This window comes from Dasypus novemcinctus, chromosome 2, assembly GCF_030445035.2.
Source record: "Dasypus novemcinctus isolate mDasNov1 chromosome 2, mDasNov1.1.hap2, whole genome shotgun sequence".
In the NCBI taxonomy this organism is placed as follows: Eukaryota; Metazoa; Chordata; class Mammalia; order Cingulata; family Dasypodidae; genus Dasypus; species Dasypus novemcinctus.
The window spans coordinates 145,803,522-145,823,110 of NC_080674.1; the positions used below are offsets into that span (position 1 = coordinate 145,803,522).

General features: G+C 38.3%; 2 protein-coding genes across 14 annotated transcripts in view; one reads left to right on the top strand and one right to left on the bottom strand.

The window, feature by feature from the left end:
• PKD2L2 (polycystin 2 like 2, transient receptor potential cation channel) overlaps positions 1-17,029 on the top strand; it is a 59,193-nt gene extending 42,164 nt beyond the window's left edge. For 2 of the 6 annotated variants that reach the window (XR_011646632.1, XR_011646634.1), the window contains exons 9-14: positions 1,158-1,259; positions 2,714-2,781; positions 3,711-3,765; positions 15,236-15,343; positions 16,605-16,771; positions 16,892-17,029. Coding sequence is in view for 4 of the 6 variants with exons in the window: in XM_058279182.2 (XP_058135165.1) it covers positions 1,158-1,259; positions 2,714-2,781; positions 3,711-3,765; positions 14,457-14,569; positions 15,236-15,332 (435 nt within the window). In the remaining 2 variants the exon portion in view is untranslated. The other 4 variants (XM_058279182.2, XM_058279177.2, XM_058279186.2 and 1 more) reach the window with 4 other exon arrangements.
• Positions 17,030-17,102: 73 nt separating this feature from the next.
• Positions 17,103-19,589, bottom strand: part of FAM13B (family with sequence similarity 13 member B) — a 113,240-nt gene continuing 110,753 nt past the window's right edge. For all 8 annotated transcript variants that reach the window (XM_058279142.1, XM_058279155.1, XM_071210091.1 and 5 more), the window contains one exon: positions 17,103-19,468. In XM_058279142.1, the coding sequence (XP_058135125.1) occupies positions 19,345-19,468 (124 nt within the window). In that variant the 3' untranslated portion in view covers positions 17,103-19,344. The remainder of the gene's footprint in view (positions 19,469-19,589) is intronic.

Genomic DNA, 19,589 nt, shown 5'->3' on the forward strand with positions numbered 1-19,589 from the left:
GCCTTAAGGCACTGATACTGTCCTCCATGAAAACACTTTTGTCATGAACAGCAGTTATGTCCTGGTAGTGGCCCAGAGCCCTTAGTGTAACAGAACTGAGCTGCAGTAAAATGTGGAGAGGTGAGCTGAGGATAGGACTACTCCCTCCATGATTCTGTTTGTGGTATTAATAGTCACAGGAGCCTTAGTAGGATTGTGAATTTTTTTTTCTGTACCTATTTATTATGAAAAATTTCAAATCTACAGAAAAAGTCAGAGTATAACAAATACCTTTATACCCTTGACCCCAATTCATCAGTTTCTTTTTTTTTAAAGATTTATTTATTTTATTTAATTCCCTCCCCTCCCCTGGTTGTCTATTCTCTGTGTCTATTTGCTGCATCTTGTTTCTTTGTCCGCTTCTGTGAAGATGGCATGGGAAGTGTGGGCGGCACCCTTCCTGGGCAGGCTGCACTTTCTCTCACACTGGGTGGCTCTCCTTATGCGGCGCACTCCTTGCGCGTGGGGCTCCCCTCCGCGGGGGACACCCTGCGTGGCACGGCACTCCTTGCGCGCATCAGCGCTGCTCATGGGCCAGCTCCACACGGGTCAAGGAGGCCCGGGGCTTGAACCGCGGACCTCCCATATGGTAGACGGACGCCCTAACCACTGGGCCAAGTCCGTTTCCCATCAATTTCTAACATTTTCCTGCTTTTGCTTTCTCCTGTCTTCTGAATCATTTGAAAGTACACTGAAGTTATTTCAATACTTCATCCCAAATACTTCCTTTAAGAAAAAAGACGTTTTCCTGCATAACCTGAATACCATTAGGATTGTGAATTTCAGCAGCTTTACAGAAAAACAAAACCCTTATGAACATATATTACTCTAACTTTTCTTCTGATATGTAAAATTGATAAATTTATATATATAAGTAACCAGTTCATATACTCTATTTTACATCTACATCCTGCTTTTCTCATTTACCACAAACACATTTGCCCCATCCACTACACATTTTCCATTCTACTACATTGTCTGCATAGCCGCTTCCCTATTATTGAGTATATGGGTTACTTTAGATATAAATTGAATTTTATAAATCCTTATACTTGTCAAAGTCACTAACATTTACACTAAAACTTTATTGAAATAATTATATGAATATTTCTCCCCAGAACATGTTTTTGGCAATAATTAATGATACCTATTCTGAAGTGAAAGCTGATTATTCAATAGGCAAAAGGCCAGATTTTGAATTTGGTAAAATAATTAAAAAGGTAGGTCACATTCTTTTCTTAATTAGTTATAAGACATATTTTGTTCATTTTATATTCCTGTCGTTTAAATAACACTAAACCCCAAGTGATTTTTTTTTTTGGTGTTATTCATATTCGTATTTTTTTTACTATTAAGGAAATGAGATCTGCTCTCTGGCTTTAAAAATTACTTCAGAGTACAATATATCCAATAGAAATTGAGTTATGTGTTAAATGCAAAGCACTATGTTAAGTATTAGAATAAAAACTACTTAGCTTTCAATTTAGATGTGGGTAAATTTCCATAATAATCTAAACTAGAGGTCCAGATGCCTTTTCTTCATTTTCCTGTTAGTGGTGACACTATTCTTTCAGTTGCCCTCTGATTGAAAAACCTTGGACTTTTTATTCCCTTATCCCTCATACAGTGTTGCCAAGCTTGTATGTAAAGTGTATGCCTGTAGTTCCTGCTCTTATTTGTAAAATCCAAGGTAACTTTGAATTCTAATTTCTATCACTAAGTTAGGGCCCTCAGTACTATTCATCCAGCCTTCAGTCTAGTAATTTCTTCTGAATGATTCTAGATGCTTCCCCATGCAAGTCTAGCCCTGAGAGCATCACTTCCAAGCTCAAAAATTCTTCAGTTTCCCTGGACCTATCAAAATAAGCCCAAATTCTCAAGTCTTATAGTACCAACCTATCATTATTATCATTTAACTATAATATTTCTTTCTGTGCCTCCATCTAGAGTAACATAGTTGCTGTTAATCTGTTTTGAGTGCTGTGCTGTTTACCATGCTTGCCACTTTCTCTTCTCTACCCTCTGTTCATGTTATTCCCTGCTCCCTGGAATATTCCCACAGACCTCACTTCTCTTGCTGACTTCCTATTCTCCCTGACAGAGTAGAATGTGCCCTGTACTCCTTGTCACCTGCCTCAGTTTAAGCCATAGCAGAGTCATGTGTGTATCTTATCACCTCTTCTGCCTTGTCCATCTCTGTAGGCCCCCTGGCTCTAATAGTACTTCACATAGGAAAGGTCCTAATAACCTATGGGGTTTAAGAACTTTATCCAATAACTTATCTGTAAAAAGAAATTATAAAGATGTCCAGTGAGCTTAATCGTGGTGTTTTGTTCACCTTTTATTGCTTGATTATTATGTTGGTTGTGTGCTTTAAAAGATTTAACATCCTTAATGCAATAAATGTTAAGAAAAATACTTTTAAAAGATTTTTATTTTTTTAAAGTTCAAGTAGCATGATGTCCCTAAGGGAATCCCTTTCCTTTTCTACCAGCAGGCAGAAACCATAAGAGGTGACAAGGCAAAAGAAGAATAATCAGAGCATTTGCCCCCACATTTCTTCAGGGTAGCTGTCCCTAGAAACAAGCATTCCATATTTCCTTTTTCTTAATAAAAAATTACCAATACAGGATATATTTTTGACAAATTTTCAAATTATCTTAATTCTGCTCAGAGTTACAAAAATGCTCTTGAGAAACTCAAACTGAAGAAAGCCCCAAAGGATGATCAAGACAAGAAAATGTAAGATGACTTTCCTTAAAATTTTAACTCAATATTATTTTAGTTCTTAGAAGAGAAAGAATGAGAGTAAGGTTTTGTTTGCAAAACTACTACCATTCAATGCCATAAACTGGTGATTCTAAATACACTGTCAGTGCCTTCTATTTTCTGGTGTCGTGAAACTCTAAGCAAATTTAAAGTTAATATAATGCATGTCATGCTACTTAGAAAAAGCATTAAGAGAAAGCGGGAGAGAAAGTCAAATTAAGTTTCCCTAAAAAGGTAGGAAACATTTTCATCTACATTAAGTGCATTTGTTTAGCTATCAAAATGAAAACATTTTAATATACAATTCTATGGATATATGTTATTTACTGGATCATTTAAGTGTTAAAATGCTTCCCCATAATTTTAGGTTTTATTTATGTTAATAGAATAAAAACATTTTAAAAACCCATAGAAATGTACAGCACAGAATGAATCCTAAACTATAGACTATAGGTAATAGTATATGTTTCATCAATGATAACAAGGTACCACACTAATGGAAAATGTTGCTAATAGGGAAAACTGTGTTGGGAGGTGAGGCACATATGGGAATTCTGTATTTTTCCGTAAACCTACAACTGTTCTAATAAAAAAAAATAAGAGTAACTTAAAAAATTTTTTTTAAAAAAAGCTTCTGAAACCCAAGACCTCTGGCAGGGGGGCATAATATAAACAATTTCTTATAGATGATACATGATACTTTGGAAAATCTATTAATGATAGGCTTTCCAAATTATTTTCCAAATAATTAGCATTTATTATCAAAAAGAACAGAAAAGCAATTCAGATCCTTACTGTAGATCTGATTGTATCTTAGAACAGCATTTCTCCTTTTTCTGTCATTTTTTATTTTTTTATTTAGTTATTTTTTTGTGTGGATATTTATTTTATATTCTCAATAGGAAAAGAAGTGGCAGTTTGGCTGAACAAGCCAGAAAAGAAGACTTTGGCAAAAATGTAAGATTTTAATTTTTTCATAAATGCAAGTGGTAGCATTATTAGTAATAAGCTTACAAAAAGTCCTGAGTAAGAATTGATTTTGTTGGGTTTTTTTTTCAGAGTAATAGTTGCTCCCTCCAATAAATCTCTCAATATCTAGATCCTTTCTCATGTAGGACAAACCACTTGAATTCTACATGGTCCCTCTCCTATTAGTGCTCTCAGCCAGATACCCTGGTCTTACTGGTACATTCACTGTGGGGTTATCACAGTGGGTGTAGTATCTACACTCTATTGAGATTATCATTTTTTTCTTGTAATCCATTAATATGATGAATTACTTCAATGGCCTTTTTATACTTTAAAAATTGTGATATAACATATATTCAACAAATGATTAAATATATAAATGTGGAGTTTAAGGAATAATTATAAAACAAATATCCACATACTACTATCACCAAGTCAATAAAATAGAACACTGCTTTACTTTTGGTCCCCCTCCCACCTCCACCCACCACATGCTGAGAAAGAGGCCAGCAGAGTTGGGAGAATGGAATAAGTGTGAAGCAGTAAATATACTGGAGTGAGGTTTCTCCATAGTCAGATAAGGTTGTTACAAAAAAGGAAAGGCTGAAGGTTAAATTCATCCTTGGATTGTTGGATTAGAATTGGGGATGTCAGTGTGAACTCAGTTTTTAATTTATATATACAGAAAAATTTTTAATGTAAATTTGTGTGTGTATATCTATATATACATACACGTTTTATTTCTCTGTCCACTGAGAAGGCTAGAAGCAGTGAGACTCTAATAGCAATGAGCCCAACTAGGGCACAGATCTTGGTTTCCAAATACCATTGTCCTTGAAAAGGAACCAGAGCTCCCTGGAGATATGGCTGATTCCAGGGCCACAAAGTACAAGATAAGTCTGTACTATCTTGAGCCAAAAAGTAAAAGTACTCAAAGAATGCTGGAGGTCTGTTAAATGTACACAAAATTATCACCCTGAAGGGGCTCCCACTGGATAAATCCATTTAAACACCACAACAAATAATGACAGAAGAGATTATAACCCATCAAATAAGGAATTCATGAGATAATACTGGCCTAAATATATAAATGAATAAATTAAAATTTTGGTAACGAATGGGATATTTTCTTACCTTTCCACAAAATAATTACCAAAAAAAAAGGAAATAACTTTAAGTTTGAGAAGTCTGGCAGATATTACCTTAATCAAGTAATCGAAGTAACCATCATCAGTACAGGGACAGTAACAATCATGTGCCACCTTATATGAGCCAACAAACTCATTCACATAGAAGAAAATATCATCCAAAAGCTACCTCCAAAATGAATCAGGCCCAGATGGTTTCACAGGGGAGTTTTATCTGATTTTAAAGAACAAATAATTTCAAACTATTTACAGAAAAGAAAAAATGGAAAATTTCCAAATTATTTTCATAAACTGGGTATATACTGATTCCAAGATCTGACAAAGATTGCATAAAAGACAAAACAAACCAAATCTCCCTTATAAATCTTGATACAAAAATCCTAAATAAAATATTAGAAGGGAAGCAGATGTGGCTCAAGTGATAGAGCTTCCGCCTACCCTATGGGAGGACCTGGGTTTGATCTCTGGGTCCTCCTGGTGAAAAAGAAGAGAAAGCATGCCCGCACAGCAAGCCAGTACCTGTATGGTGAGCCAGTGCCCACGCAAGTGAGTCATGCAGCAAGATGATGACGCATCAAAAGAGAGACAAGGGAAGAGTCAAGGTGAAGCACAGCAGAGACCAGGAACTGAGGTGGCACAATTGACAGGGAACCTCTCTCCCCATCAGAGGTCTCTGGGATTGAATTCTAGTGAATCCTAGAGGAGAAAAAATGAGAAGATAACACCTACAGCAAAAACAGCAGGGCGGGAGGGGGGAAGGGGGAAAATAAATAAATCTTTAAAGTATATGATCATTATCCACTGATGCTAATTATTTTATCAGATTCAACATCCATTCTCAAGGGGGGGAGGGAAGCAAAACAGGAATCAGTGGAGAATCCCACAATATGATAAAAACATATTTGTTTCACTCTCTAAGCTAGTGCCTTATTTCATAGGGAAACAAAGGATTGGAAATATAAGCCAAAATAATTAGGTAAGAGAAATAGAGGTAAAAGAATTAAAAAGAGGTAAACTCTATTTGAGATATTCTCTTACGCTATCTATGCGTACAATGAAAAAAATTACTACAAAAAGAAACTTCAGTAAAGTAGGAAAAATAATTTACATAAATACAATCATATATGAACAACTATCAGTTTATTAAAAATTATAATAGAAGATCCTATTTACAAAAGCAACAAATTAGAAAATGCCCAAAAACGTACAAAAATGTACAAAAGATAAGGAAAAAATATTTTACATGTTGGCCCAATTCATCCTTTTGACCAAAAGAAAAGATATACGACATGTATCAGTCAGTGCCTAAGTTAGGAAAATAGAAACGGGATTTCAAGCAGAGAGAATTTATTACAGGGAGGTGCTTACACAGGTGTTGGAAGACAGAAGAAAGCAAAAAGAGAACAATGAGATAACTTGTAAATAACTAAGAAGCAGCTCCCTCTCACAGGGCTAAAGTTATAAAAAGGTGAGATTACTGGAACCTAGAATCTAGGAGAGAAGGGGCCTGTGGAGTTGTTGCTCAGCCTTCTGAGGAAACGGCACTCCCACCCCTCAACTTTGGTTGCTGAGTGGGTGTGACAAGGCTGGTTCTGGGAATGCCAAACCAGCTGGATGCTACAGTCTGCAGTCAACCACTGCCGCAAGAGATAACTACCATAGCAGAAGCAACACCGATACAAACAGGATGCCTCTCCATCCCCAGTATTGGCAGAATCTAATAGAAATCCAGCCGGCATCTATGGGGGTGTTATGATCTCTTCTAGTTGAATCACAATTCCATTAAGAATATTTTGGAAATTAATGTCTAAACTGCAAAGTTTACCATCCACCATTCCTTAGATAAACTGAGAAGGAAAACTAAAATATCTACTTAACAAGCAAAGAACATTAACAAGCAAAGAATATACACAGTTGCTGTAGTACTTGCTTCTATAATAGATCACAAGACTGTAGTTGGGTTTTTTAAGATTTATTATTTTTTTAATTTATTTTTCTCTCCTTCCCCCACCCCCATCCCAGTTGTCTGTTCTCTGTGTCTATTTGCTGCATGTTCTTCTTTGTCCACTTTTGTTGTCAGCGGCACGGGAATCTGTTTCTTTTTGTTGCATCATCTTGCTGTGTCAGCTGTGTGTGGCGCCATTCCTGAACAGGCTGCACTTTCTTTCCCGCTGGGCGGCTCTCCTTACGGAGTGCACTTCTTGCGCGTGGGGCTCCCCTACATGGGGGACACCCCTGCGTGGCACGGCATTCCTTGCATTCATCAGCACTGTGCTTGGGCCAGCTCCACACCGGTCAAGGAGGCCCAGGGTTTGAACCGTGGACCTCTCATGTGGTAGACAGACACCCTGTCTACTGGGCCAAGTTCACTTCCCTGTAGTTGGTATTTATAACATCCTTCTTCTATACTATCCATTCCACATCATTCTCTTTGTCCACAGTCCAACACTTCAGCTGTTGGGTTACCTGAACCTTCATTAGTTAAAAATCTCTGTGGCCCTTCCTATAATGGGATGTTACGGTTTCTCATTAACTTAAAAAAATTTTTTTAAATTTTTAATTATGGCAAAATATACATAAAAATCCTCTTAACCATTTTAAGTAGACAATTTTTTTAATATAAGTATACCGACAATACTGTGTAACTTTCACAAGTATTTCCAAACTATTATCATCATCCCAAACCAAGACTCATTCAGCAATAAATACCCACCCAGCCCCAACCACCCCCCAACACACACACAGCCTGGCAAACAGTATTCTGCTTTCTGGCTCTATGAATTTGCTTCTTCTAAGTATTTCATATAGGAGGAATCATACAATATTTGTCCTTTTGAGTCTGGCTAATTTCATTCAACATGATGTCTTCAAAGTTGATCCAATGTTGTAGCATATAGTAGCACTTCTTTTTATGGCTGAATATTACATGTTACAGATATATCACATTTTCTTTATCCATTTATCTGCTGATGGGCACTGGGGTTGCATCCACCTTTTGCCTAAGATGTAAATAATGCTGCAGTGAACACTGGTGTACAAATTGAGTCCCTGCCTCCAATTCTTCTGTGTATATACCTAGGAGTAGGATTGCCAGGTCATATTGTCATTGTTTAACTTTCAGAGAAATGACTAAACTGTTTTTCACAATAGCTGCTACATTTTACATTCCCATCAACAATGTAAAGAGTTGCTGTTTCTCTGCATCATCACCACTTGTTATTTTCAGTATTTTTAATAATAGCCATCCTAATGGGTGTGAAATGGCATTTCATTATAGTTTAATCTGCATTTCTCTAATGGCTAATGATGTTAGCATCTTTTCATACACTTATTGGCTGTCTGAATATCGTCTTTGGAGAAATGTCTATTTAAATCCTTGACTTATTTTTTAATTGGGTTGTCTTTTTATTGAGTTGGAGTTCTTTATCTATCCTGGGTATTAAACATTTATCAGATATATGGTTTCCAAATATTTTTCCCATTCTGTAGGTTTTTTTCACTTTCTTGATAATGTCCTTTGATATGTAAAAGTTTTTAATTTTCCTGCAACCCATTTTATTGATTTTTTCTTTTGTTGCCTGTATTTTTCTTTCCCCTTTCCCTCCGCCCCTGCCCCAGTTGTCTGTTCTGTGTCCATTTGCTGTGTTTTTCTTTTTGTCCGCTTCCGTTGTCAGTGGCATGGGAATCTGTGTTTCTTTTTGTTTTGTCATCTTGCTGCATCAGCTGTGTGTGCGGCGCCATTCCTGGGCAGGCTGCACTTCTTTCGCACTGGATGGCTCATCTTACAGGGTGCACTCCTTGTGCATGGGGCTTCCCTACACGGGGGGCACCCCTGTTTGGCACGGCACTCCTTGTGTGCATCAGCACTGCGTGTGGGCCAGCTCCACACGGTCAAGGAGGCCCGGGGTTTGAACTGTGGACCTCCCATATGATAGATGGACGCCCTATCCACTGGGCCAAGTCCGCTTCCCTGTTGCCTGTATTTTGGATATAAAATCTTAAAATCCATTGCCTACTACAAGGTCCTTAAGGTATTTCTGTTTATTTTCTTGTGAAAGTTTTATATTAGTTCTTATATTTAGGTTGTTGGTCCACTTTGTTGTGTTAAGATTATTTATTTTCCCCTATCCCTTCCTACCACCCTGCTGTTTTTGCTGTCTTCTCTTCTCATTTTCTCTCCTTTAGGATTCACTGGCATTTGATGCTGGAGACCCCTGATGTGGGGAGAGGTTCTTTGTCAATTGTGCCACCTCAGTTCCTGGTTTCTGCTGTGCTTCACCTTGACTCTCCCCTTGTCTCTCTTTTGGTGCCCCATCATCTTGCTGTGTGATTCACTTGCATGGGCACTGGCTCACCATGTGGGCACACTTTTTCTTTTTCACCAGGAGGCCCCAGGGATCAAACCCAGGTCCTCCCATATCGTAGGCAGAAGTCCTATCACTTGAGCCACATCCACTTCCCATGTTTTTTGTTTTTTATCATGAAAGGGAATTTATTTTTTTAGTGGTTACCTTTGCAATTACAATTAACATCTTAAACTAGTAACCCTGTTTGATTAATACCAACCTAGTCTCAGGTAGTATGCAAGCTCTCTTCTATATATTTTCATCCTTCCCCCTTTAAGCTGTTACTGTCTCAGATTACATTTTATGCCCAGTAATAGATCTACAATGTTATTTTATACATTTGCCTGTTAAGACATATGGGGAAACAATTAAAAATTAAAAGTACCATACAGGATTTTATATTTACCTATTTAATTACCTTTATCAGTATTCCTTATTTCCTTTTTTTTTTTTTTTTAAAGATTTTATTTATTTATTGCCCCTTCCCCCTGTTGTCTGCTCTGTGTCCATTCACTGTGTTCTTCTGCGTCTGGTTGCATTATCGGTGGCACTGGGAAACTGTGTCTCTTTTTTGTTGCATCATCTTGCTGCGTCAGCTCTCCATGTGTGTGGTGCCACTCCTTGGCAGGCTGTGCGGGGGCAGCTCTCCTTGTGAGGCGCACACCTTGAGCATGAGGCACTCCTACATGGGGATGCCCTTGCACACGGGCTAGCTTACCACACAGGTCAGGAGGCCCTGGGGATCAAACCCTGGACCGTCCATATGGTAAAAGGACACTCTATCAGTTGAGCCACATCCACTTCCCCCTTATTTCTTCTTATGGCTTCAAGTTACTGTCCTTTTAATTCAGTCTGAAGCACTCTTTTTAGCAATTCTTGTAGGGCAGGTCTTCTGATAATGAACTCTTTTAGGTTTTGTTTATCTGTGTATGTCTTAATTTCTCCTTCACTTTTGCCAGATAGAGAATTTTTGACTGACATTTTCTTTAAGGACTTTAAATATGTCATCCCATTGTCATCTGGCCTCTGTAGTTCTGATGAGAAATTTATGTTAGTCTTATTAGGGAGTTCCTTATATGTGATAAGTTGCTTCTCTCAATGTTTTTCAAAATCCTTTGTCTTTGGACTTTGACAATTTTGCTATAATGTGTCTTGGTGTAAATCTCTTAGAATCTACCCTGCTTGGAGAGCACCAAACTTCCTGGATGTGTATTCTCATGTCTTTAATCAGACCTGGGAAGTTTTTGGTCATTATTTCTTCAAATACTTTTTCTGTCCCTTTCTCTTCTGTCCTTCAGAAGACACCAATGATATGTATGTTGGTGTGCTTGATGATAGCCCACCTGTCCTGTCCTCAGGCTCCATTTATTTTTCATTATTCTTTATATTTCCAAACCTCACACTGGATAATTTCAATTGTCAAGTTTCCTGATTCTTTCTTCTGCCTGTTCAAATCTGCTATTGAATCCATCTACTGAGTTTTTTCATTTCAAGTTCTGTACTTTGCAGCTACAAAATGTTTGGTTCATTTTTTATAATTTTTATCTCTGTTCAGACAGCATTTTCCTAGCAAAACGCTTTCTAAATTTCCTTTAGCTCTTTGCACATGGATTCCTTTAGCTCATTGAACATATTTAAGACAGTTGATCAAAGGTCTTTGAGCTTTCAATTGGGGATGGTTTCTGAAAATTCTTTTTTCTTGTGAATGGGCTGTATCTTCCCATTTTGTAATTTTTATCGAGAACTGGACATTCTGAGTGTTATGACTCTGGAATTCTAGTTCTTCCACTTCTTTAGGATTGCTAAATTTTTGTTGAGGGCTGGAGACATAAATTTGTGACTTTTCCAACTAATTACCAAACAGGAAATGGAAAGAGAAAAGTGTGTGTGTGTGTCAGGGGGAGAGTACTGCCTCTTGTCTGCTTTTTCCTGAACCAGGCTTGTCTTTTTCCAGAAGGGGATTGGAATAATGGCTGGCCTCCGAGCTACCCCCCGCCCCCCCCCCCCCCCATGATCTGAAGTAGCTGATCAAAAGCAGTGATCAGACCAAATACTCTGGACTTTGGAGGACTAGGTTCTTATATTCACCCTGGCACCAGGAAGCTGCACTAGAAGCCTGGGCTGCAATCCCTACTGCACAGAGGGCAATATTCACCAATATTTACTGCCATTTACTACCCTCTTCCTCAAGCTCTTCTCTGGATGCTGCATTGTTCCATTATACTCAAGTCCCAAAATAGTTGAGACAGTTCCTGCCAGTTAAAATTTTAGTGGAGGGACCAGTTCCTAGAGCTTCCTGCCCTGCCATCTCCCCACAATTGTTTCCACTCCATGAACTTTTTTAAAAATTCATTTTATTTCGCCTCCCCTTGTTGTTTGCACTGTCTACTTTCTGTGTCCATCTGCTGTGTGCTATTTACTCATCTTCTCTTTAGAAGGCACCAGGAACCAAACCTGGGACTTCCCATGTGGGGGAGAGGTGCTCAATTGCTTGAGGCACCTCCTCTTCCTGCTTAGTTGCATCTTTCACTGTCTTTCCTGTCTCCTTGTTGCATCATCTTGTGTCAGCTTGTTGTGCCTGCCCGTCACACCAGCTTGTTATCTTGCTCATCTTCTACAAGAGGCACTGGAAACTGAAACCAGGACCTCCCGTGTGGTAGGCAGGAGCTCTTTCACTTGAGCCACATCCTTTTCCCTCACTCCATTAGCTTTTTTTTTTTTAACCCTGCTTGCAGCTTTTTGCTTGCTGACTGCTGGGTCCGTTCACTGTGTGTTCTGTTTGTATTATGTTCATTTATCCCCACCCCCCACTCCGTGCCTTGCTTGCTTGCTGCCTGCTGTGTCCATCTGCTGCACATTCTTCTGCGTTTTTGCTTATCTCCCTTTTTTGTTGTTATCACATTGCTGAGTCAGTTCTCTGCAGTGCTTGTGGGCCAGTGGCTCTCCACAGTGTGCAGGCCAGCTTGCCTTCACAAGGAGACCCCAGGGCATGAACCCAGGGCCTCCCATATGGTAGATGGGAGCCCAACTGATTGAGCCACAGATGCTTCCCTCCATTTAGATTTTTTTTTTTAAAGATTTATTTCTCTCTCCTTTCCCCCCCCCCCACCTCACACCAGTCGTCTGTTCTCTGTGCCTATTTGCTGTGTCTTCTTCTTTGTCCCCTTCTGTTGTTGTCAGCGGCATGGGAATCTGTGTTTCTTTTTGTTGCGTCATCTTGTTGTGTCAGCTCTCCTTGTGTGCGGCGCCAATTTTGGGCAGGCTGTACTTTCTTTCATGCTGGGCAGCTCTCCTTACGGGGCGCATTCCCTGCGCATGGGGCTCCCCTACGCAGGGGACACCCCTGCGTGACAGGGCACTCCTTACATGCATCAGCACTGCGCACGGGCCAGCTCCAAACGGGTCAAGGAGGCCCAGGGTTTGAACCCTGGACCTCCCATGTGGTAGACGGACGCCCTAACCACTGGTCCAAGTCCGCTTCCCTCCATTTACTTTTAAGACATGTAGGCGTTAAAAGGCAGCTCAGAGAAGCCACTATGTTCCAAGTAAGCTTTTTCTGCTCCATTTTGTAGCAGCTGTCAAATTTCCCCTTGGGAATTGTAATCAATTACCTTAGTCAAATGAGTAACCATTTCTTTGCAAGCTTGTTCCAGAGCATAAGGACTCGCAAACAGGTAATAGTATCAGAGTCTTAAGTCAATGGAACTATCGTGTGGTGTCCCTTGGTGAAACAATGCTTCTTTGGATCTCTTCTATCAACTACTGTATCAGTTTGGGTCCAGTCAGAAAAACAGAAGCTGCACTAGGTACTTTTAAATAGAGGTATTTTGATTCATTACAGAGAATTAGTTTGTGAGGACTAAAGGAGCCAAAGTGGAACACTAAGGTAATCCAGAAACAACTACGAGAGGCAGCTATTACCTCTAGAATTGGGTGCAACAAAGGGAAGGGTTGGGGTGTCCAGAACCTAGGACTTTGGAGGAAGTGCCCCAAGTGCCCCAGAGAGTTGGTGCTCTGCCTCTGAGGAAAGGTACCACTTTCCTATGAAAATCAGAGAAGGCTCCACAGAGAAAGTAATGATTATGATGTGTCTTTTGAAGGATAAATTTTACCAGGCAGGCTATTCAGCCCATACTACTAATGCCACCACATTAAAATCAGTTAGTAGCACATGGTATAAGAGCCTATCACTTTTTTTTTTTAAGCACATTAAGATTATTAGTAAATCTGTCAAACCTACTTGCTGTCATATGTTAAAAATAAAGCTAGGAAGATTGAAAAGCCAACTTTTCTTGCTTCAGAAATGTTGGTTTAAGGAAAGGCACTTTCTTGATATAACAGTTAGTTCCTCTGGCTAGAACTTATCAGGCAGTAAGAGTATAATAAATTCAGGCATCACCATCAGAACCCTTATAGAGTTCCACCTTGCTACCTAAGCACTATTGTTGCAGCAAGGAAGTATTATACCCTGATACAAAGAATCTTGTGAATCATCTTCTGGGTGCCATCTCCTCTTTCCCTTTTTTTCTAGAGTTGGGAGAACAGTATTTGGGCACTATAAGGAAAATGGATAGTAGTGAAGGCAGAGCATGGGAGGGATTCTTTAGATCAGAGAAGGCTGAAGCAACAAGAATTTTCTGGTATGAGGATCTTGTGTGAACAGATTGGAGTGCAGAAGTTGACTCACCAAGGCAGTAACTAGAGAGAGAGGATTCTGAACTGTTGGGGTAGTACTGCAGTAGTCTAAGCAGCAGCTAGCAAGGCAAAGAATAGCCACATAACATATTTTGAAGCCTATTTACTTTTTTAAAGAACTGAGGTACAGAAAAGAACATCTTAGTCTTGGCCAAGGGAAGAAAGGAGAAAAGTAGGAATAATACAAAACAGCTGGAAACACAAAAGGGAAGAGTCAATGAAATGAGAAAGAGTTGATATTTATAATTTAAAGATTCCCTACCTATGCTAAACAGCTCTTACACCAAATCCTCTGAATTAACTTTGCTGATGTATAGACCTACCTAAAAACACAGGCAGGACAAAAAGTCAGTGGGGCTCAAAATCAAGAGGCCTGGAGAATAGAAGAAAATAGTTTTAAGATTTTAACCCGTGATGCTTGTGTGCCAAAGATGTGAAATAGAAACTCTTTTTAAAGATTGTAGCTTAAACTTTCCCACCAACTTCACAGGAAATTCAAAGTGCAGAGCAAATTAAAAAATGGAAAGAGAAACTTGAGAAAAAATATTATTCTGCAGAAATTCAAGATGATTATGAGCCTGTCACCCAACAAGAATTTCGAGAGTAAGCATTTGTTCTTATTAGGCTACTATGGAATATCATGACATGGTGACTGGGGACACCAATCACATTTTCCTGGTCTCAATCTTTTTTTTTTTTTTTTTTCAATTAGGCCAGTAAAAGGAATTTATTGAGAAATGGGGGAAAGAACAGAGTTTGCTGAGAAATAGGAGAGAAAGATGGCAATACACACCAATATTTGGTATGGGCTCCTCTAGGTAGAGAGCTCTGCTTCATATGGTTACCTTTTAAACTGTTAATTATTCCTCCCTCTTCTTAATAAGTGAACCCAGAATCTTATTCTATTGAGATGCCACTGGTATTTGGACGTACTCCCCCCTCCCATTTTTTACCCATATTTCAAATTAAACAGAAAATACAACATTTGATTAAATATAAGGTGACAGTGAGACCACTTGCTTTTATTCCCCCCCATCTAAATAACAGGAATTGTCATTTATATTTCATGTGTAACAAACACTGTTCTCCACAGCTTAAGAATATTAGATCCATAATTGTCAATACTATTCATGTTTTAGGAGCTTACAATACTATCTTTCCATTCAAAGCACTTATTTAATAACAGGCACTAATAACCAGCTGTCTCTCTTGATGCATTTAAGTGTATTACTGATTCATTCTCTGCTTTCTTTCTAAATTATTTTCTAGACTCTTTTTATATGCTGTGGAGCTGGAGAAGGAATTACACTACGTCAGTTTAAAATTAAACCGAGTGATGAGAAAGCTTTCAGCTATACAAAATTGAGAAAAGTGAAGGTAAGAGACAATCAGTGAGCATTTCCAACCAAGATATATTCATGTTTGAATTATTTCCTAAGCTTATCTTCATTTCAGGCACACCTTAAAAGCACTGAACCACCAATCATCACGTGATCCCCAGGGTCAATGATAATCATCAAATAAAACATCATCAAATAAAACCTAGGAATTAAGCATCCCTAAATGGGACTCACTGTACAATCCATGTATATTACAACGTGATTCCACAGTACACACACATTGATACACCAAGGATTTTTAAATGAGATTATAAATTCTCAGAATATAAAGTGCAAAATTATGCTGTTGTGGAATGGCTGTGGCTCCAGAGGTTGATTGCCTGCTTCCCACATGGGAGGTCCCAGTTTGGTTCCTGGTGCCTCCTAAAAGAAACAAACAATAAACAAACAAGCAAACAAAAAAAACAACTCAGGGGAGCTGTAGCGGCTCAGTGGTTGAGCACCAACTTCCCACATACAAGGTCCCGGGCTCAATTCCCAGCCCATTATCTCAAAAATTTAAATTAAAAAAAAAGTGTGCTTTTTATAATTGATGGGATGAGTCTCTAATGAACAGTTCATGAAGTCGGTAAAGAAAGACAATTTTCTTATAGTTACCCATAGTATAAAAACTGTTAGTGCCTTCAAGTGCACCATATATCATGTTCTAATTTCCTTTAGCCATACATAAATTAATCAATGCTTAGGATTCTGGAAAACCAGTATATGTGACCCCAAGCACAATAATCTCACCTCTATTCTTCCCAATGCAGTCTCCTGAAAACAACCCAAATGTAGAAAATTCAACTCCCAACCATCTACAGAAACTTCACTAATATCTTCAAACTAGAAATTCTTCTAGACAGTTTCTACAGTCGCTAGAAGTTTCTCTAGTAAGTTTCTCAAACATGCTTCCTCAATTATTTTAAAAGTATACTTAAAACAAAGATAGGGGTAGGGATATTAGGGTCATAAGAATTCATAATCATGTTTGAAAAGTACAACCGAGGGTGCACAAGCTTTCTGCTTGGATGGCTGGAAAATTGCATATGGCTTGCAATTTGGAAATAAGAAGGAAACTTCTATTTTTCAAGGCTATATATATCCTCATTCTTTTTTTTTCCCCCCCAGTACATACCTGGTCTTGAACCCAGGACCTCATACATGGACACAGGAAGCAGGTGCTCCACCACTGAGCTATATCTGCTCCCCAATAATTGGTTTGTTTTGTTTTTCATTTTTGTTTGTTTTGTTTTTAGGAACCAGGGATCAAACTGGGGACCTCATACATGGGAAGCAGGTGCTCAACCACTTGCTACATCCACTCCTGCACATATTCTCTTAGCCCAAGCAGCATTATTTGTTCATAACACTCAACTTCCACATTGATGCTCAACAGTCCCTGGACTTAAAAACTTGAATAGAGGTATTTTTAATCACCACTCACCTTTCTCAATCTCCTAAGAGACTATACATCAAGTTTTCTTATAGGATAATTCATTGCAGAAAGAAAAGCTTACTGTCCTCTGCTTTTTTTTCTACCTAGATATCCAAGGGAATCAGCAACATGGCCTTTTTGTGCCTTCTCCTCAGCGCTAGAGCCAGCCCCCAAGGGGTTTAATAACACGATGGTCCCTCCACTTGGTCCCTGGTTGGGGTAATTCAAATAAAGCCTAAGAACATGCTTGAGGTCTCTGATTTCTCTTTTCTAACATCTAATGTAAAACAAGAAAAAAATATTTACAATGACTAGGACATTAAAGATTAAAGTTCTTTTATTACAAAAGTCTATACAATGAAGTATCAGACACAGCAATGCAATTATTCTGGTGAACATATATATCTATATATTATTTGTATATAGATATACACTTTTTACTTGTACTAAGGTAAAACTATCACAGATTGCCTAATTCTACCTCCAACTGTTTAACTATGCCACACAATACTGTCACATAGCATAAGTGCTGCCATGCCACTTTATCTATTCTACTTGACAGCCAAACATTAACACTGAATAACAAACATCACAAAGCAGCTGTTAACTCTAAAATGAGACCAGTCAGGCCACTGACTTATAAAAATATGGTACTCATATAGATTTAAGCATTATAAAGAAGGAATATATTATTTAAAACATTTAAATAGTGCATATGGACATTTGTGCACAGTATATAAAACACAAACATTCATATAAAATAACATACAGTGCACATTAAATTTAATGTTTCAATACACTCCTGTCTGAAGAGTGAAAGAAATTAACTGAAATGTACGCTGCAGGTGGATTCAAATCAAAATGACAACATCTTTTGGCGGTTTCAATTTCACTTTAGGCATACATTATGAATAACTTAGCTGTATCAAAAGGAAACCACACAAAAAGGGCTGGATTTGGTGCTATTTTATTCCCCAACTACACGTTCACTACCACTGGACTTTATCCCTCACCCCCCCAAAAGGCATTGCACACACAGGTGAAATGTGAAGTATTAGAAACTGCTATGTATTACGAAGCTACTTCATGTGCTTACTATGTAATAACAGTGCCAGAAGTCTGAGGTTCATGCTTCCCTCACTTTAGTAAAGGATGTTGCAAGTCTGTTTTTGTATGAAACAAACTATTAATATTAGCTAGTAAGAAAACCATGCATGAGTCACTGCATGCAAAACATGGCCACAAAGTGAAACACTCATGAATCCAAAAAAGCACCAAGAAAAAAAATAACACTTAGATTAAGCCCAACCAGAATCTGTTTTTAATGTTTACTGTTTTTGTTAGCACAAATAAATTAATCACTCTGTGAAAATGATTAGCAGAATGATACCAGGGAGTACCTGAAGCCATACAAAGCCGAAGGGAAAAAAAAAGATATGCTTAAGAGTATATGACAAGGGGCATACCACTACACATCTGTGACCAGTTGCTTTGAACAGCAAAAGGTTGTCCTTTAAAGAGGTTTGTGCATGTGAATTTTGCTGATTAGAAGAGGGGGAAGAAAATGATGCAAACCCCCAAGGGTACATGTAAAACTGCAGTGGTATTAGCCCTTGTTAAGAACAGATTTACTTTAGGCATAATGATTATTTTGCTAATTTAGGCCCATTTGATTGAATACACAACTCTGAGCACCATCAGATTTCTTATATACTGATGTGGCTATTTTCTCACATTATCTGGAGGTGGGTAGGGGCAACAACACAGATATGATCCAGACAAATCACATCATCACCAGCTGGTAAACAGTAACTGAGGAAACAGAGTAACTTAGGTCCCAGAGGCAGCATGTGATAGGATTCAGTTCTGTGTGTGATGTGTGGTGTGTGTTTTCAACTTACTAAGCAAGGTCACTTTTTGGTCTACCCACTGTTATCTTCATCCAGGAGCTGTGTGATCACTGAATTGCAAGATTTTACTAACATACTATCTTGTGAGAAAGTGTCACTTTGGGAATTAAACAGGTATTCCACAGTAGGACTTGAAATTTCAGTTTGCTTTTGGTTTTCTAAGAAAACATATAACACAGTTGCATATGTGCACTTTTATAGGCTTTTCTTTCATATTTTCAGTCAATCTGCTTTTTAAAAAAAAGGCAACGAAGAATTCAGTGTGATGTAAAGAGATTTTCCTCTCAGTTTTCTTCAGTAATGAAAAAAAAAAGTTGGTAGTAATAACAAAAGCTTGTATTTCCAAAGTTCTTGAAGTTGAAGGGATAAAATTCTAGTCTTTGGGGAATAGGATGTGTCTGTAGTACAAAACAATGACGGAAACTGCATTTTTGTGAAAGGTGGAGAGGACAGTCTGTGGTTATTATGGAACATCACTTAAGCTCCCTACAGAGGGTCTACTCACCCTCCCCATCATTTCTTTAGTGGCACCATAACCAAGTACAAAATGAGATTCTCTAAGTGCCTGACAAAATGAACTCAAGTACCAGGTACATGCGATGATAGCTTCAGGGAATACAATTGTTTTATGATGTTTTCTAGGAGCATATTTTATATGGATTTTGACGAATCTTGTTTGCTGATAAGAACTTCAAGAAGCCTAAGCTTTGCTTTAATTTTCTTGTACTCCCTGTACTCCTCAAGCACTGGAACACGATCCTCTTTCTGGGCATTCCTAGGGAGAAAAAAACAAAAAAAAAAACAAAAAACCTATAATATTCTAGAGATTATTTGAAATAAAGACCAGAAGCTGTCCCAATGTAAGAGACAATGTTGTCAAATATTAAGTTCAAATA